This window comes from Chlorocebus sabaeus, chromosome 21 (assembly GCF_047675955.1).
Source record: "Chlorocebus sabaeus isolate Y175 chromosome 21, mChlSab1.0.hap1, whole genome shotgun sequence".
Taxonomy (NCBI): Eukaryota; Metazoa; Chordata; class Mammalia; order Primates; family Cercopithecidae; genus Chlorocebus; species Chlorocebus sabaeus.
The window spans coordinates 58,302,199-58,320,925 of record NC_132924.1 but is presented as its reverse complement, the minus strand read 5'-3'; the positions used below and the strand labels follow the sequence as shown (position 1 = coordinate 58,320,925).

The following is an 18,727-nucleotide window of genomic DNA, read 5'->3' as shown; positions in this document are numbered from 1 at the left end:
ATTATCTCATTCATCCTTCACAAGAACCCTTCAAGGAAGGAAGGAATAGTCTCATTTGCAAATCAGAAAACTCAGTCATGTTAGAAAGTAGCAGAATTAGAATTTGAAGCTAGGTCTCTCCAATTCCAATTCTACATTTTTGTAATCCTTGCTATAATGATTAACTTATGAGAATCAACGTTGTGATTGATCTGATGCCAAATGCTAATAATGATTTATTATCTTTGTTAAATGTACTTTTTATGATAATCCAAGGTGTAGTTGATGCCAACATATGTTTTACCTGTTTATCTTTGTCAACAGTTTTTGCCTGTATACATGCACATTCGAGTTCTGGTTGCCGCATACTTATTTCAAACAGGGTATGGTCATTTCTCATACTTCTGGATCAAAGGAGATTTTGGAATCCATAGAGTATGTCAGGTAGGAATGCACTATTATTTCCTTTTCTTTCAGTTGACCATGCTTTCTTGAGAAATCATTAACTTGAGAAAAAAATATAAATATAATCGTTATAAGACTATGAATAATTTGGATTTATGAAATAGCACTGTAAAGTTGTATTCTGTGTTCTATGTTTAACATTTCAAGATAATTAGTGAAAGAAGGAAAATATAATTTAATATATAATAAAAGCACTGGTACACAGGAGACAGTATTGCTGATTCACTTTGGTTTTGTAGAAACAGACAGTTACCTGGAATTAGTATAATGTGCTATGTTTTCTTTCTCTGAGAAGAGGATGAATATTAATTAAGTTTCTACCTAGTACTAAGTAGTTTCTAAACATTATTTCATTTACCCCACATTACAACCTTGAGTTGTTATCCTTATATTTACAGATGAGGAATGTAAGGCTCAGAGAGCTTAAATAATTTGCCCAAGGTCACATAGTAAGTGGTAGAGCACTAATAAAGCTCTGCCCAAATTCTGTGTTTTTTGTATGACATTAAACTGATATCTGAAATGACTGTTATGAAAGTCCCAAAGACACTTATAAATTTGAGTTTTGAGTAATACTATTTTGTATGTATGACAACTCTTAATTTGATCCCAAATGGGGTAAATCAACATTAAACTAGATGAAATGGACAATGCTTTCTTAAGATAATATAATCTGTGCTTCGAAACTATAGCCCTCAGAAGGACTGCTTTTTTCTCCTTTAGCAAGATAGCAGTTATAGCCAGAGGACAGCCTAGGTTGGTGCTTTGCTGGGATTTAGTTAATGTAATGATGTATGTATATTTTATATTCAACTCTTTACGGTGATTGTAGAACAAATGTAATTTAAGGGATTAGTAATATGTACTTGTACAGTCATTACTGAGTCTTAGCCATTTATACTCTGTCAGAGAAATTCTGCCTTTGCTGTTTGTGTATACCTAGAATGAAAACCATTACTTAGAATGAAACTGTTTTCTTCTCCTTCTCAATAGGTTTTATTTCGTCTCAATTTCCTGGTAGTGGTGTTATGTATAGTAATGGATCGACCTTATCAATTCTATTACTTTGTCCCCTTGGTCACTGTATGGTTCATGGTCATATATGTTACTTTAGCACTATGGCCACAAATAATCCAAAAGAAAGCAAACGGTAAATATACTTTCTTACTAATGTTAGTAAATATGTTTTTTCAAAGTGTGAAATTTCTTTTTAGTTGCTAAAGGATATTATTTTTATTAAGTGATATAGACAGTTTAAATTTATATGTGGTTTTGACATTTTGAAGTTCTGTTCTTAAACGATATTTCTAAAATGTTACAGCTAAGTAGTTAAAGTAATATTAACAGTGGAGAATAATAGTTTACATTATATGTGTTTTTTCTTTTTTAAATTTAAATTCTTCAAAACCATTTTACATATTAACTAATGCTACAGTTTTTAAACTGTCTTATTATACAGAGGCAGAGTGGAGAGAGCTGAAAGAGAGAAGGGAAAGCCAAATAAGCCTCCGTGCCCCTATGTCTTGCTTCAATCTTGGCAGCTCTACTTTGATTTCTTATGTATATATTGAGATTTTTGAGTAAATATTTCTTTGCAAAATGCTTCTTATGTCAAACACAATTAAAAGCACTAATATAATTTATTTTCTAGACAAGCGTTAAAGCAGTTATTATCAACCTGTTTTACATATAAGGAACGTAAATACCCAAAAGCTTGTTATTTTCAAATTTCACGTGGTTACTAATAATGTTCACAGTGAGGCCACAGTCATTTATCTTAATGCTTTTTTCACCCTCAAGATCATATAATTAAAATAAAATCTTCCTTTTTTGGAAAAATAATTTTTTATTTTTTATTTTTTTTTATTTATTTTTTATTTTTTTATTTTTTTTTTGAGGCGGAGTTTCGCTCTGTCGCCCAGGCTGGAGTGCAGTGGCCGGATCTCAGCTCACTGCAAGCTCCGCCTCCCGGGTTCACGCCATTCTCCTGCCTCAGCCTCCCGAGTAGCTGGGACTACAGGCGCCCGCCACCTCGCCCGGCTAGATTTTTGTATTTTTTAGTAGAGACGGGGTTTCACCGGGTTAGCCAGGATGGTCTTGATCTCCTGACCTCATGATCCGCCCGTCTCGGCCTCCCAAAGTGCTGGGATTACAGGCAATTTTTTATTTTAAAAAATGTATTTAACTTGACTCAACCAAATATTATATGTCAAAAATATTTTTCCGTTGGCTTCCAGTATAATATCAAATAATTTTTCAGGAATGAGTTGAGGTCTAGCCTCTATTAAAGTCCAATAGTGTCTTTGGACAGCCTTTGTCGTTTAATTTCTCTATACAAACCCAGTATATTGATCGAATAAACTATCAATATGTATGAACTTTGAACACGTAATTTTAAATATGCATATGTTACAATACATTTTATATTTAAACTCTAATCCATTAGGGAGTTTAAGCTTTCTCCTTGGAACTTTAATGTTTAAGCAGTATCACCTAAGTCATATTCAACAAGAGTGTTTGTTAGAATTATATTGAACATCTTGTTCCAGATGTTGCTGTAACTTTGAATAATGAATAAGTATAATTGAATCTAGGAGGCATTTTGAAATTTATTTCTAATGGATGAACAGCAGGTGTACAGGGTATCAGTTATACTTTATAGCCTCATTCCTAGCAAGAATCCTTTGTTTTTCTTTTTGTCCTACTTGTAATTTATACCAGCTAGGTGTATTTTGTGTATTCTTGTAAGCATTCTTATATTCTTTTAAGAACTATTCAGCATGTACATATATCAAATAGAGAGTATTTAATAAGTTGTATAATATAAATTTACTTTTTAGTAAATTAAATATTTTCTCTCTTAGGAAATTGTTTCTGGCATTTTGGCTTACTGTTGAAACTAGGCTTTTTGCTGTTATTCATATGTTTTTTGGCATATTCTCAGGTTTGTACAATCCTTTCAGTTTATATTTTTTAATATTTCATTTTAAAGTTCAAATCTATTAAAGCATGTGAGAAGAGTCAGAGCTTTTTTTAAGCTTCATTTTTTAATAACTGTAATAAAAATGTCACTCTGTAGTTGACTACTCAGTGTAGTTCTTTTGAGATATATATACTTTGTTACCACTGTTTTTGTTGTAAGAGCAATTTAAAGCTCTTCCTCTGGCAGTTGTTCAAGATCCATTTTACTTGACTTTGATCAATCAAACATTTATTGAATGCTTCTTGTAAGACACTAGTCTAAGCGGAGATCAAAATTTTCTTGACAGAATTTGCAGGTAGTTTGTGTGTTATTCATTGCATCAGAGTATTACTTGATTTTTCCATAACTACATACGGTAAAATTTTAGCAGTTAGTAAAACCAACTTAGGAGCAAAGGGGTTTACGTATATATAGTATGTTTAATTAAATAAAACTTTTGGTCTTTTTTTTTAGCTCTAACCTTGTATTTTTCTATTCTGATGGTTGAGATATTCTGTTATTTTAACAGGATGGCAGTCTGCTACCTGCTGGTTAAATCCATCAGGCAGATGTATTATTTGGGCAGCATGATATTTATAACAACACATTTTAATTTGAATGCCTATAGTTGTGTCATATTCTGCAGTGTACTCACATCTCCAACACTCTGTTTTGTACCTGGCTGTGTCAGGTGGAAGGAAGTGCCCTATAGGCATTTTGTGTGTATGTATAATCCTATGCTGTTTGGGTTTTTTTTTTTTTCTTTTTGTAGACTTTTATATTTGTTTTTATACTTAGAGGTCTTTAAAGCACTGTTATTTCTGCCTGACACTCAAGCTTTTTTATAGAAGATAAATAAGGAAACAACTAACAAATGTATAAAGAAATAGCCAGGTTACGGCAACAACTTCTTGACATTTATTCATTAAAATTCCCAACACTCTGTGGATACTGCTGAGGGAAAGAAAGAAAAGCTGACTAGAGATTCAATATAGGGATTAAGAATGTTTCCCTAGCTTTGGGTCAGTGTTGACCACTGGACAAGAACAAAAAGCCCACTGTCTTTCACAAAATAGTGCTTAATAAATACTTGTTTATTGATCACATAATAAGAAATTAATTAGAGATAAAATTTTAAATTGTGTATATATCATATATATTCATAGGTATGTTACATGTGTATGATCCATAAGATCATATATTTTATCTAAGAGGTATGTACCTAGTGTATATGTATATTCATGTTTATATATATATATATATACACACACACACGTATATATGATCTATAAGCACTTCAGACTTCAGATTGCCACTCTTGGTAAAAATCACCCCTGGCTGGGCGCAGTGGCTCACGCCTGTAATCCCAGCGCTTTGGGAGACTGAGACGGGCGGATCACGAGGTCAGGAGATAGAGACCATCCTGGCTAACACGGTGAAACCCCGTCTCTACTAAAATACAAAAAAGATTAACCGGGAGTGGTGGTGGGCGCCTGTAGTCCCAGCTACTCAGGAGGCTGAGGCAGGAGAATGGCGTGAACCCGGGAGGCGGAGCTTTCAGTGAGCCAAGATCGCGCCACTGCACTCCAGCCTGGGCGACAGAGCGAGACTCCATCTCAAAAAAAAAAAAAAAAAATCCTTAATTTTCTGAGACATAGATTTTGATAGAACCTATTTTTAATATGCTATGTGCATTTTAAATTCTGTGGCTAAATGGAGACGGTTGCATTTTATTAAAATAATAAAGTTCTTCTGACCTAAAGACTCAACATTATCTAAAATACAATATTATTTTCATCTTTTTTCTTTGTTTTTTAATAGCCTCTTTAAAAATCATGATGTTACACTTTTTATGCCGTAGCATTAGGTCTAATAATGGAGCTTTCCTTGATAGAGAGTTCGTTGTGATTCTTTATTCTGAAAATTGAGGGTTTTGTTCTCTTCTTTGAAAGACTTTGTTAATGTTCAGGAATGTACCCAAGACTTCTGCCCCTTCATTCCCCGATTTTCCAACCTGTCAGATTCATAAGAGGGTACTATTCACTAACTTTACCAGAGTAAAACTGTAAACTTTGTTTCAAAGGCTGGTAATGGCATTTGGATATGGTTGATTGAGTAAGGTGACTAATTCAGAGGACTCTTTTAACTCAAATAGTTAATTATAGATTATTGAGGACATTTGGAGAATGATAACTATATTTTAACTTTAACAGTTGTTATTTGGGATATTGATACCATATTGGCTGAAATATTTTGTATTTTTCTGTTCGATTAGTAAATACTATCATTTTGTTTGTGAGATTAAAAACCTTATATAGAATGATTTTCTAATTACTAGGTTTTCTGATTTGGGGGCTTAAGAAAATTTTATGCTCTTAGTAGCCTTTCATGTGAAATGAAAATAAGTTTACCAAGTTTTAAGTCATCTTTCTTGGTCATTGAAAGATATTTATTTTCAAATTTTAAAAATTTCATTTGAAATACATTTCAAATGAAGTGATATTTTCAAATGAAATAAAACAAAATTTTAACATTGTGAATTACTCTTATGTAATCCAAACTTTAGAAAACTCTAATTTATAATAGAATTGCAAAGCAAATATTGACTTGTACCATCTTAATTTATTTTCTGGATTCCTTTTCTCAGGGTGCATTTGAGAAGATCTTTTCTCTTTGGCCATTGTCCAAGTGTTTTGAACTGAAAGGGAATGTATATGAATGGTGGTTCAGATGGAGGTTAGACCGTTATGTATGTATTTACTTTGTGATATTTTGTCATTTCAAATGATATGATATTTTGTCATTTACTGTTGGAAAATGATGTGGAAATTTTTGATCTATCTATACTTAGTTTCAGAATAAAGAAAGATGTTGATTTAGTAAATCAAAACAGTCCACTACCCCTTGCACTCATTTCTTTACAGCAGTGAAAGAGTATGCATGTGTATATATATCTGCTGGGAAATATGATTTTAAAATGTTATCTATAATGTGGCCTGTCTGACTTATAATTTTGATTTGTAGGTGACCTGTTGTATATATGCTTCAGCCATTCAAAACAATATTTATTGAGTTTCAATACGTGCCCTAGATGTTGATGCCATGAAGTATACATTAGAGAAAGAAAGAAGACATCCCAACAGGCTTCTAAGCTTTAAGAATCTAGTTTAGGCCGGGCGCGGTGGCTCAACCTGTAATCCCAGCACTTTGGGAGGCCAAGGCGGGCGGATCACGAGGTCAGGAGATCGAGACCATCCTGGCTAACACGGTGAAACCCCGTCTCTACTAAAAATACAAAAAAACTAGCCGGGCGAGGTAGCGGGTGCCTGTAGTCCCAGCTACTCAGGAGGTTGAGGCAGGAGAATGGCGTAAATCCGGGAGGCAGAGCTTCCAGTGAGCCGAGATCTGACCACTGCACTCCAGCCTGGGCGACAGAGCGAGACTCCGTCTCAAAAAAAAAAAAAAAAAAAAAAAAGAATCTAGTTTAAAACCCAAGTTTACTATTATAAGAGGATACTAAACTATGCAATATAGATTTTGTGGTAGAAGTGTGCAAAGAAGAAAGAGTGGTGTCTTGTATTAGTCTATGAACTTGATCTTGAAGAAGGGTTAAGGTTTAATTGGCCAAGAAAATGTACATCTAGCACAGCATTTGGAAAACAGATACTAAATAACTATTAATTACTTAATTCTTTCCTTTTTTCCTTTCATTTTTGACTCCTCTTTTTTCCAACAAATGTTTTCTTAGTGCTTATTCTTTGCCTTTCCTAGTTTCCAACACCTATGCACTTTTCCAGTGTCCTACATTGCATCTCAAAACCACATCTGAATAAAATGTTTGCTAAAGTCTCTACATCAAATAATTTTTAAATTTACTCAATGTTCTCATTAGAGCAGTGTATTATGATATGACTGTCCCAGTCTATTTAGGCTGCTGTAGTAGAGTACCATAGATTGTGTGGTTTATAAACAACAAAAATTTATTTCTTACAGTTTTGGAAGCTGGGAAGTGTAAAATCACACCAGCAGATTTGGTCTGGTGAGGGCCCACTTGCTGTTTCATAGACACTCGACTTCTCACTCTGTCCTCATGTGCTGCAAGGGGCAAGGATGCTCTCTGTGGTCTTTTGTTGTTAAAGGGCATGAATCCCATTCATGAAGGCTCTGACCTAATGACCAACCAAAGGCTTTACCTCCAAAACTATCACACTGGGGATTAACATGATTCAACTTACGATTTTGAGTGGAAGGAAATGTTTAGTCTGTTGCAATGATAGTTCACATTAAGTCTTTGTTTAAAAAGAGAAAGCTCGTGTACTTTCTGTTCTACCATATTTTTTTCACTTTTTTGAGCATATACTTTTTTTCGAAATTATGACCTGGCGGTGTTATTCTTTGTTTTATTTGACTGAAAGGACTGATATAAAATGTGTTTCATCTTTGTTGGGTGCATTTAAATTTTATCATACGTCTGTAGGAGAGTTTCTTACTATTTTTAAATTGTCTTTATTACTTCACTTACCACTGAGACGGCTCAGAATGAACCAGCGTTATCTCATATTGTTCTAACAGATGCTTACTTGTCTATTGCTGATGGTTTCTAACAATCATCAGCTTTATTTCATTTCTTGAAGTTTCACTCTTGAAGTTGAAGTCCTTCATAGACACTTCAAACTTTAAGCTTTTAACCTACCTACTTTTATTCATATATTCCTCACTAACCAAATAGTTTTCCTGTTTTTTGAAAACTAACTGTTTAAAACAGATTTTCTGTCTTTACTTTTCAGGTAGTTTTCCATGGAATGCTGTTTGCTTTCATTTATCTGGCTTTGCAGAAGCGTCAAATACTTTCTGAAGGAAAGGGTGAACCTCTTTTTGCAAACAAAATTTCAAATTTTCTATTGTTTATTTCAGTAGTTTCTTTCTTGGTAAGTTTTGAAAACTTTCCAAAATCCTAAATGGTATGGAATATTAATGTTAAGATATGAAAATATAATCAGTTATTTTTAATAATAAATCTTTTATTGTTTTCTCCTTATTTTTCTTTTTAATATTTAGAAATTTTAATACTTCTCTTCCAGTAATTGATAGGATAGCTAGACAAATTTAGTAAAGCTATAGACTATCTTAAGGACATGATCAATTTGACCTGATGTTAGAATAGTTAGGTAAGCAATAACAGCAGAATACACATTTATCTCAAATGCATGCAAAATGTTTGCCAAAATAAACCATATTTTTATCTATAAAAATACTTTCAATAGTTTTTAAAAATTGTTTATTTTTAATTATGAATACATATTCATATTTATGGGGCACATGTGATATTTTGATGCAAGCATGCAATGCATAATGATCAAATCAAGGTAATGTTAAATGCTTGAGGCGATGTATATCTCCTTATTTTTCTAACTGGACTTAAATTCTAAAGAGACTGTATATAAGTTAAAAATGAAGAATAAATGAGAGCTCAATTAAATGGGAATTTTTAAAGTTACAGTAAATTTGGGAGAAAATTTAATGTAAAGTGTTTCATATGGAGAGCCATCACTGCCTTTTGATCACTATTTCCAGAAAAGCACAGACTTGTGCACCTCCCTCTGTGCTTTCTTATGTTTGGACAGTTGAACATACCAAAACAGGTGATGAGCAAACTTGTAAGCGGTTTTTACTGATAGTTATATAGCATAATGAAGTATAATGTTATAAATGAAGAAAACTGTTTAAAAAAAAAAAAAAAAAAAAACACTGTGAGGCTTATGCCTCTTCCAGACTTGTTTTTGTGAACTTTTCCATACATTTTTTGTTTTAGACCTATTCCATCTGGGCTAGCAGTTGTAAAAACAAAGCAGAATGCAATGAACTCCATCCATCTGTTTCTGTGGTGCAGGTACTTATCTTGATTTAGAGAAATTTTTGCATCTTAATTCTTGATAAGAAAATGGTTTTTAGAGGCAGAGAGATTTGAGATTGAACTCCAGAAAATGTAGAGAAGTTACTTCATCTTTCTAAGCCCTTCCTTTCTCTGTAGTAGTAGGGGTATTAAAATCTCTTTCAAAGGGTTCTTGTATTTAATATGTGAAAATGATGTAGCTCAGTATTTTTCACTTAATCTGCCCTTAGAAAACATTAATTCCCAGCAGGGCATGGTGGCTCACGCCTGTAATCCCAGCACTTTGGGAGGCTAAGGCTGGTGGATCACCTGAGGTTAGGAGTTTGAGACCAGCCTGGACAACATGGTGAAGCCCCGTCTCTACTAAAAATACAAAAATTAACCAGGCATGGTGATGGGCATCTGTAATCCCAGCTACTTGAAAGACTGAGGCAGGAGAATCACTTGAACCCAGGAGGCAGAGGTTGCAGTGATCCGAGATTGCATCATTGCACTCCAACCTGGGCGACGACCAAGACTCTGTCTCAAGCAAACAAACAAACAAAAAACCCCAAGAAGTTAATACTACATGCTAGATATTATGCCAAGGGCTGCAGTGGTTACCAAATCAGACATTTGGCTCTCTTGGAGCCTACGTTCTTTTTAGTGTTATACATCTTGCACAATACTTTTATTATAATAAACTCATTAAATGGTTTTATGTTTAAAACCTTTGTTTAGGTCTTACCTTCATGATTTTCACCATTTTGTATATCACCTGTACTATTAATTATTTACAGTGTTTCTTTAAATGACTCACAACCTGTGCTATAATTAGTACCTTATGTATGTTTTCTCATTTAATGTTCACATCAACCTTTCAAAGTAAAGCTTATCTCTGTTTGTGTGAATTAAGAAAAAGACCCACAAGATTAAGTGCCTTGCCACAAGTTCCAGAACTAACACAAGCAAAAGATGAGATTTAACCTTGAGTCTTTTTGATGCTATTGCCCATGAGAATCACTCAATTATACCTGAGTGGTTCACTTTGGTTCCTTTTTCCCATATTATCTGCTCCTTCTTCATCTTTTATGCATCCTAGAGACTTCTTAGATCCTTTGACAAAATGCCCAAGATGATCAACATTGAATATGAGTTTTTCCCTGAAGTGTGAACAGATTTGTCAATCCTTTTATAAGAGAAAGTTTCTGGAAAGTAGTAGTGAAAGTGGAGATTCTTTTTTTCTTTATAGTTTCTTGCTTTTTTATAAGGAGGGTGGGTTCTAAGGAAAGGATTCTTTGCTTGGTAAGCAGGTTATTGGATGTGAGACAATTATTAACATGGCACATGTGTAGATATGTAACAAACCTGCATGTTGTGCACATGTACCCTAGAACTTAAAGTATAATAAAAAATAGTAATAAGAAGAAAAGAAAATGCAAGATTGTTCCACCGAGAATGAAAGATTGAACAGAAGGATAGGGGAGAGGAGTAAAGGCCAGGATCCCAAAAGCTGGAGATTCTTTCGGGAGAGAAAGGATCTAGAGAGGAAAATATCGTACATGTGAATATAGTTCAAGACATCATTTACGAGGCCATGCAGAGCAAACATGAAGACATGTTAAAAGCCATGCCATTTCCTATACTATCATGGCTGTCAGCCAAAGGAGAATTTTGAAGGGAGTCAAGAGAGGGAGTGACTGTCAACCAAGCAGATACTTTATGAGAGCAGCAAAATTATATGATTTTGTGAAGTGTTGCTACATAAATATGATAGCAACTTTTTCTACACAAAGGGCCCTAGGCAAATTTGTAATTTTTTCAGTATACATAAAATTGTTCAGTCATGAACTACTAAAAATGTTCATTGGTATGCAGCATACAGACTATGTGTTGAGAAATCCAGTTTGAGTAGGCTCTAGAACAAAAATAACTTTCTAATACTTTTAGAATATAAAAAGACCATTGTATATGTGTCAAGTTCACAAACAAAGAATAAGGTTATCATTTAAAAGAAAGCTTTATACAAAATAATTTTCAATAAAGAGATTATTAATATTTGCCTTTGTGCTTTTTCTTTAGATTTTAGCCTTCATCCTAATAAGGAACATCCCTGGATATGCCCGTTCAGTTTACAGTTCATTTTTTGCTTGGTTTGGAAAAATTTCATTAGAGGTTGGTACATTAATATTTTGCTTATCTTACACAGCCAGGTGTTACATGTTTGTGTATGTACATGTGTATGTGTGTAAATATCACACATATATATGTGAGTATGAAAATCAGACATACTTTTTTCTAAACCAAAGCTATTATGGAATTACAAGGAAAAGACTTAGAACTTTGAACAATACTGAAGTATTTTTGAATGTTTTTAAGCCTTATTTTTAAATGACTAGATATAGATTACTTGCAAAATATTATTTACATTGTCTTGAGCTTTCAAGCACAACCAAGATGCTGATATCAAGAGAGAAAAATATTAGACCAGGTATATAAATGAAATCAAGCTGAGGGGATTTTGATTTTTTGTTCATCTCCATAATTAAATATATTACTGGAATTCAGTTTATTGATGTACACCATAATAAAATTTATCCTTATTATGATTGGAAATTGTGGGAGAAAGTATAAACTCATTACATTTTGTGTAATATACATTATATGAAATTATTTACAAAATCAGTCTGAACAGTAGGTTTTGAAATGTATTCTGAGTAGTCCAAGCCTTATTATTTGAAATAGAATGTTTTAAAACAATTTATATTGTAATCATAACATATGTTTTAGAGTTTTTAGAGTATAAGATTTATTAAATTGTCTCATAAATAGGGAAAATAAATTCCTCTTTGAGTTCTTGAATAATTGTTCTATTATTTTCTTTGGTCTCATTTATAAGAGAGATTGTATTAGCAGTTGGAGTTCTAAGGAGTAGACTGCAGTGGACTTTTCAGGGCCATTAGTGAGACAGAATAAAATGGTTTTAGGAAAGCCTTCTAATGTTACTATGCGATCAAATGTTTAAATTAGGAAAAATTATAATTTATTCATAGACCCTCTATAAATATCTGACTTAAATATTTTTTCTCCTAGCTGTTTATTTGCCAGTATCACATATGGCTGGCAGCGGACACAAGGGGTATCTTGGTACTGATACCTGGAAACCCTATGCTCAACATCATTGTCAGCACTTTCATATTTGTTTGTGTGGCACATGAAATTTCTCAGATCACTAATGATCTTGCACAGATTATTATTCCTAAAGATAACTCATCTCTCTTGAAAAGGTTGGCATGTATAGCTGCATTTTTTTGTGGACTCCTCATCTTATCATCCATTCAAGATAAATCAAAACATTAGGTTCCAAAGATTCTAAAAAACCTAAACTCTTCAGGCTTACTTTGTGTGTCTCTAGAAGAGAAAAGCATCTATCTGGAGATATAAATGTATATGTAAATATAAATGTTTGTGGCAAGAGGACAGTTCTGTGATATCTGTTGAACATGTGTGGTTGTATATATTAGAAATGTACATTTCCAATGTGAAATACTAAACAAACAAAAATCGGAATGCATTGTATAGAACTGCATGTGAAGTCTTTTCTACTGAATCTATATTTCCATTTGTAAATGATTTTAAGTTAACATATGAAGGCAGGGAAATGATTACCTTTCCAGTAAAGAGTATAGATAATTTAATTAACTTAGTGACACCACCGAGTGTTTTGATATAACTAAATTTGTGGTAATAAGACTGTCTGCACCTATATTCATTGTGGAACTTCCTATTTCATTGGAAACTTTCTTACTCAAGAATGACGGCAGTATTGTTTTCTTATATGTGCAATGAAGTGGAATGATAAACAGTATGCCTTTAATTTATATGTGTTCTTGTTCTGATGTTATCTTTTCTGAAATGATTTTTCTTCCTAACTGTGGTTTTCAGGTATGCAAGCCGAAATCTTTGTACACTTTGTCTCACAGAATAGTTCTGAGGCTCCAGTACAGGGTTTTGTCATTGTTGATGTTATTGTTGCTTCTTTTTATAAAAAGCCAAAATTTTTTTTCCAATCCAAACGTTCACCTGTTTCCTTTCCTTAAGCTATACCAGTGTAATACCAGTTACCCTGTGGATCCATTTAATGTGTTATCCCTACTAATTAATTTTCGTATATTATTTCCAATATTTGGAAAACTCTTTATAACCATTTGGTATTTCCTATTACCCACCTCCTATTTTAAATATTTATCAGTCTAAACTTGTACAGTGTAGTAAACATGCAAGTTGTTATGATTGGGCTGTATTACCGTAAGTAGAATTTTAAGTAAACTGGTGAATTTGGTCAATAAATGTTTTCGCTTTTTTTTTTTTTTTTTTTTTTTACAGGCTGTTAGAGGTATACATTTATTTATCTGTTGTACAGATTTGATTATGATTTTAATGTTTGAAAGATTGCACTTGTTTGCTTTTACTATGTGTGGGGTAAAATATATTTTCTGTTCACAGTATATGAAAATGTGGAGTAACTTAAACAGTAAATAAACATTCTGTGGATGCTTATTTTTGTATTGGCAAAGTATCAATTAAACTCTTTGTGTTCTTTTTCAAAAATGCTGGATCCATTAATGATTGGTTCAAATATCTAATTTATTTCCTCAACTTAAATTTGCTTTTTAAATTGCTTAGTATGTAGGGGTAGATTACCAAATGATAGTTGAATAAAGAATCATTTAGTTATCAGAGCTTCAGAGGGTCATCTGCTTTCCACCAAGGAAGTTTAAGCATTATGGTTCATTAGTGATTTTGCTTGAAGATTTTAAAAATGTAATTTATTTAGCACTGGATTTATGTGCTACTGATATACCTCCATTAATTGAGGAATATTTCTTGGACAGAAATGTGTGTTCTTTCCTTTTCTCCCTTCTTTTGCCCTTACTTAATCTTTTGACATTTCCCAGATAGACAATTGTAATGATTCATTGCTCTGCCTCCTAGACTGCAGCCTTATAAGTAGAGAATAGTATAGTTATAAATCAAAAACTTCCAAGTACTGTGATCACATTATTCTTGTTCGTGTAGCTTGCCAATGAGTACAGTGCATTTTAATTTAGCTTGTAAGTTTTATCACCTGAAAAAGGTTCTTCTTGATGAAACAATTGAAAAAGAAAGATGACCAGTCTCCCTGTGTATTTTTGGAAGCACTTACGTCTTCAGTAGTGATGCCCAGGTGAATATATGCTTTTCTCTCCTATTTGAACTCAAGCCTAAAACTTACCTGGTGAGCCCTGTTTCTTCATCACATGTTCTTATTTAATATAAAGCACTATTTTTTACATATAATTATATATATAATAATTTGTATAATTTAAATATGTATTTATAGTTAAAAATGTATTTTATATTTGATTTTCTTAATTAGTCTTAAAAGGTTATTATGGAAGTTGCCACAATGTAGCACCTGCATATATGGTAAATGTCTTAATATTTTATTTTCTGCATCGACTCAGGTACTGACCAGTTGCATTACTCAGTCATACCATTCTTCAGAATAAGATTTTCAACAGGATGTTTAGATATGCTAAAGTTGAGATAAAACCACAGAGGTTCTCTAAATTCAGATTTTCTATAATAGAAATCACAGTCAGAAATCTACCATCTGGCTTTAAAAGATAATTGCTTGACTGAATTCCATGTCAAATCGTTCATCCTTTCCTTTGCCAAAACTTCCCATTTTTGCGCATAGCCAATAGGAGCATTAAAAATTCAGCCCACGTAAATTAATAATGTTTTACAAGGATGTGGAACCCAAGTTCATTCATTATTCTATTCTCAAATGACTTTATACTAAAACCTTAAAAAGAGAATGCATCCTGGATATAGTCATTGATACCATAAACTGGATGTGTTCCATGGCTTACACTGCAGACAATTCAGTGTTTTGCGTGATGAATTGGATATACCACATGGGAATCTGCTGTATGACAGGAGATTAGGTAGTACTGTACTTAGAGATTTTTGGAACAGTTGAAAGAAATTCAAGTCTTCACATCATTCAAGAGAGAAATTACCTTTTTAGCTTAATAGTGGAGACTGAAATAAAGATTGCCAGTTTTGGTTGGCAATTCAATCCATTTTACCGCTTTGAATATTTCTAGGCAAAGATATTCAAAAATGATTGCGTACATTTATGACTTAATTTGTTCATTCTTAGAATAATTGTGATTTGGGGAAACTTACTTGGCAAGGTGAATTCTGACTCATTTTCTTATACTAAAAATGGTATCCAGAAAAGGAAGTGGTGGTCCAAACTATGTTCCCAAAATTGTGGTGCTTGATGACTGGTTTCCAGAGTAGATTTATGATTTTATTTAATTAATTAATTTTTTGAGACAGAGTCTTACTCTGTCACCCAGGCTGGAGTGCAGTGGCACGATCTTGGCTCACTGCAACCTCCGCCTCCTGGGTTCAGGCAATTCTCCTGCCTCAGCCTCCTGAGTAACTGGGATTACAGGTGCCTGCCACCATACCTGGCTAATTTTTGTATTTTTAGTAGAAATGGGGTTTCACCATGTTGGTCAAGCTGGTCTCGAATTCCTGGCCTCAAGTGATCCACCCACCTCAGCCTCCCAAAGTGCTGGGATTACAGGCGTGAGCCACTATACCTGGCCTGATTTTCTGATTTTAAATCTTACAAAAATTTAATGGCACTATTTGTTCTGCCTTTCCATATTAATATTCATAGTAGAAACAAGGAGACACAAATGGAACCTATTTAACTGCCATTCAGTATGGTACCAGAACCTAAATATAACAATATTGGAATACCCAAATTCTGTATATATGTCTATATATATGTATGTGTGTGTGTATATATATATGTATATATATGGAATAATTTCTTTAAAAATTATACAAATATTTATGTTCAAAAGTAACCATTATGAACAATTTGGGGGGAATATGAAATTGAATAAAATACTCTTTGTTTTTCAAGGACTTGGCAGTAAAATTGTCCCGAACATCTGACATTTTACATCTTAGTAAAAAAGTATTAAAATTGTTTTGCTTTTGTTTTGTTTTGTTTTGAGAGGGAGTCTCGCTTTGTTACCCAGGCTGGAGTGCAATGGCGTGATCTCGGCTTACTGCGTCCTTTGCCTCCCAGGTTCAAGCAATTCTCCTGCCTCAGCTTCCCAAGGAGCTGCGATTACAGGTGTGCACCCCCAGGCCTGGCTAATTTTTATATTTTTAGTAGAGACGTCGTTTCACCATGTTGGCCAGGCTGGTCTTGAATTCCTGACCTCAGGTGATCCACCTTCCTCGGTCTCCCAAAGTGCTAGGATATAGGCGTGAGCCACTGCACCCAGCCAAACATTTATTAAAATTATTATTTCAAATTCAAAGTAAAACTAAGAAAAATGTCATAATTAAATGTATTTCCCTTTATTTTCAAATTAAATATCTTCAATATTATACATGCCTATGTTGTATTAAAAGCTTATACTATCATTCAGTAAAAATAAAGCTTGATTCTATATCTAGCAGTTTTGTTGGTTTGTTTGGTTGTTTTAATTCTCAGGCTTTGTCTTTCTCTTTTCTATCCATCCTTAGTACTTGATTTTTGACTGTAGCTCTTTCGTAAGTAGGCTAGTATTTGTTTTGTTTTGTTTTGTTTTTAACAAGTCACAGGGTCAAAGTCCTGCTGATAGATGGAATTAATATGCCTTCCTTCATGAGACTAGACTAGACAGGTTTTTGAAGATAACTAATACTGGGAGTGGCATGATATGTTTTTCTTAGGTTATTTAGGAGAAAATAGTGGCAGTTATTTCTGGTGTTGAGAGAAAACTGGAACTAAGAATTCAGCACTTTCTTTCCTTGACCCCTTCCATTTCATCCCCACCTCTAGACCCTGTCATTGGGAGAGACAAAGTGGTGGAAAAACATTTAGTTGAAGTCTGAGGAATCCAGTACTTTCAAAGTACGTAATGCATAAGGCTCATGGAGCTGGAGCCCTTTCTCAGAGACTGTAAGATTTAAAATGGGAACTATAAAGAAGTAATACCTGGGCCAGAATATCCAGGAAAAGTTTTAGAGTAATGGGAGAAGTGGTACTTGTAAAGTTGTATATTTGGATATATTATTAAGTTACGATAATATCAGTGTGGAATGGATGCAAGAATATGTAGATTAATGGATAGAATCAGAAGCATAAAAACAGGTTTTATCAGAAGATACTAGAATAAGGTAATGGTTTGATTTCACATTACTGGAGAAAGGTAGAAATATTCTTTAAATAGCCCCAGGACTATTGCTTAATTGGGGAGTGAGAGCAATAAATTCCCATTCTTACTCTGTATACCAAAAGAAATATAAAATTATTAATAGGTTTAAAGACGTAAAATAAACAGTGGAAAACGTAGGTGAACATCTCATTCTTAGATGAGAAATGACCTGTTAAGGCCAAAAGGTAAAACCAGAATTGCTACATCTATTACATGAAAATTTAAAATTTCAGTATGCCAGAAAACATTAATAGAAAAAATACAGTGGGAACATTTTAGAACATTAATATTTGATAAAAATTTAATATCCTGGTTCGTGACCAGCCTGGCCAACATGGCAAAACCCCATCTCTACTAAAAATACAAAAAATTAGCCAGGTGTGGTGGTGAGTGCCTCCAATTCCAGCTACTTGGGAGGCTGAGGCAGGAGAATCGTTTGAATCCAGGAGGCAGAGGTTGCAGTGAGCCAAGATCACGCTATTGCACTCCAGCCTGGGCAACAAGAGCGAAACTCCGCCTCAAAAAAAAAAAAAAAGATTAAAATCCTGGGTGTATAGAGAGCTCTTACAGTTTAGAAACACCAAGCTGTTTTCCAAATTTCACTTGGTTCCTAATTCTATACAGAAGGTCACTTCATTCAAATACCTCAATATACATTACATAAATAATTTAACTTGGAAGAACGTCAGGAAACCACAGTACTCAAAGTTAGGCTTCCTATGGATGCTTTTTGGGAATTGATGGGTGGGGAAAGATTTTTTAATGGCCACTATATTTAGTTACGCCTTCCTTAAACGTTTTCCAGACTAAAATTAGTTAAGACTAGGTTATTGAACAGAACATTGGAACCTAAATGGCCCATCTCTCTGTGCAAGAGCACAGATTCAATTTTTTTTTTTTCCTAAAGAGAACCTTGGTCAAACTCTAGAGTATTTCCTCAGAAACTGCTGATTATTAAACTCAAGTTTGCCTAAAAGATGTCACTCCTACACCCGCTCAATGTCTCATTAACACTGTTTTTCTTAGAACCCTAGGGTGGCTGAACTCCAGTAATGAGCCCTCAGCTAGCTAATATCTGTCTTCTGTGGGTTTAACTATGATTAACAGTGTTTATAAAGGAATATTAGGGATTTGCTTTTTATCACTTCCTCAGATACTTTAGAATGT

General features: G+C 33.7%; 1 protein-coding gene across 2 annotated transcripts in view; it reads left to right on the top strand.

The window, feature by feature from the left end:
- The window catches only part of CASD1 (CAS1 domain containing 1), a 51,828-nt gene extending 35,012 nt beyond the window's left edge, over positions 1-16,816 (top strand). For both annotated transcript variants that reach the window (XM_007982134.3, XM_007982137.3), the window contains exons 11-18: positions 304-423; positions 1,438-1,594; positions 3,309-3,388; positions 6,054-6,155; positions 8,194-8,334; positions 9,219-9,296; positions 11,361-11,453; positions 12,372-16,816. In XM_007982134.3, the coding sequence (XP_007980325.2) occupies positions 304-423; positions 1,438-1,594; positions 3,309-3,388; positions 6,054-6,155; positions 8,194-8,334; positions 9,219-9,296; positions 11,361-11,453; positions 12,372-12,638 (1,038 nt within the window). In that variant the 3' untranslated portion in view covers positions 12,639-16,816. The remainder of the gene's footprint in view (positions 1-303; positions 424-1,437; positions 1,595-3,308; positions 3,389-6,053; positions 6,156-8,193; positions 8,335-9,218; positions 9,297-11,360; positions 11,454-12,371) is intronic.
- The last annotated feature ends 1,911 nt before the right edge of the window (positions 16,817-18,727 follow it).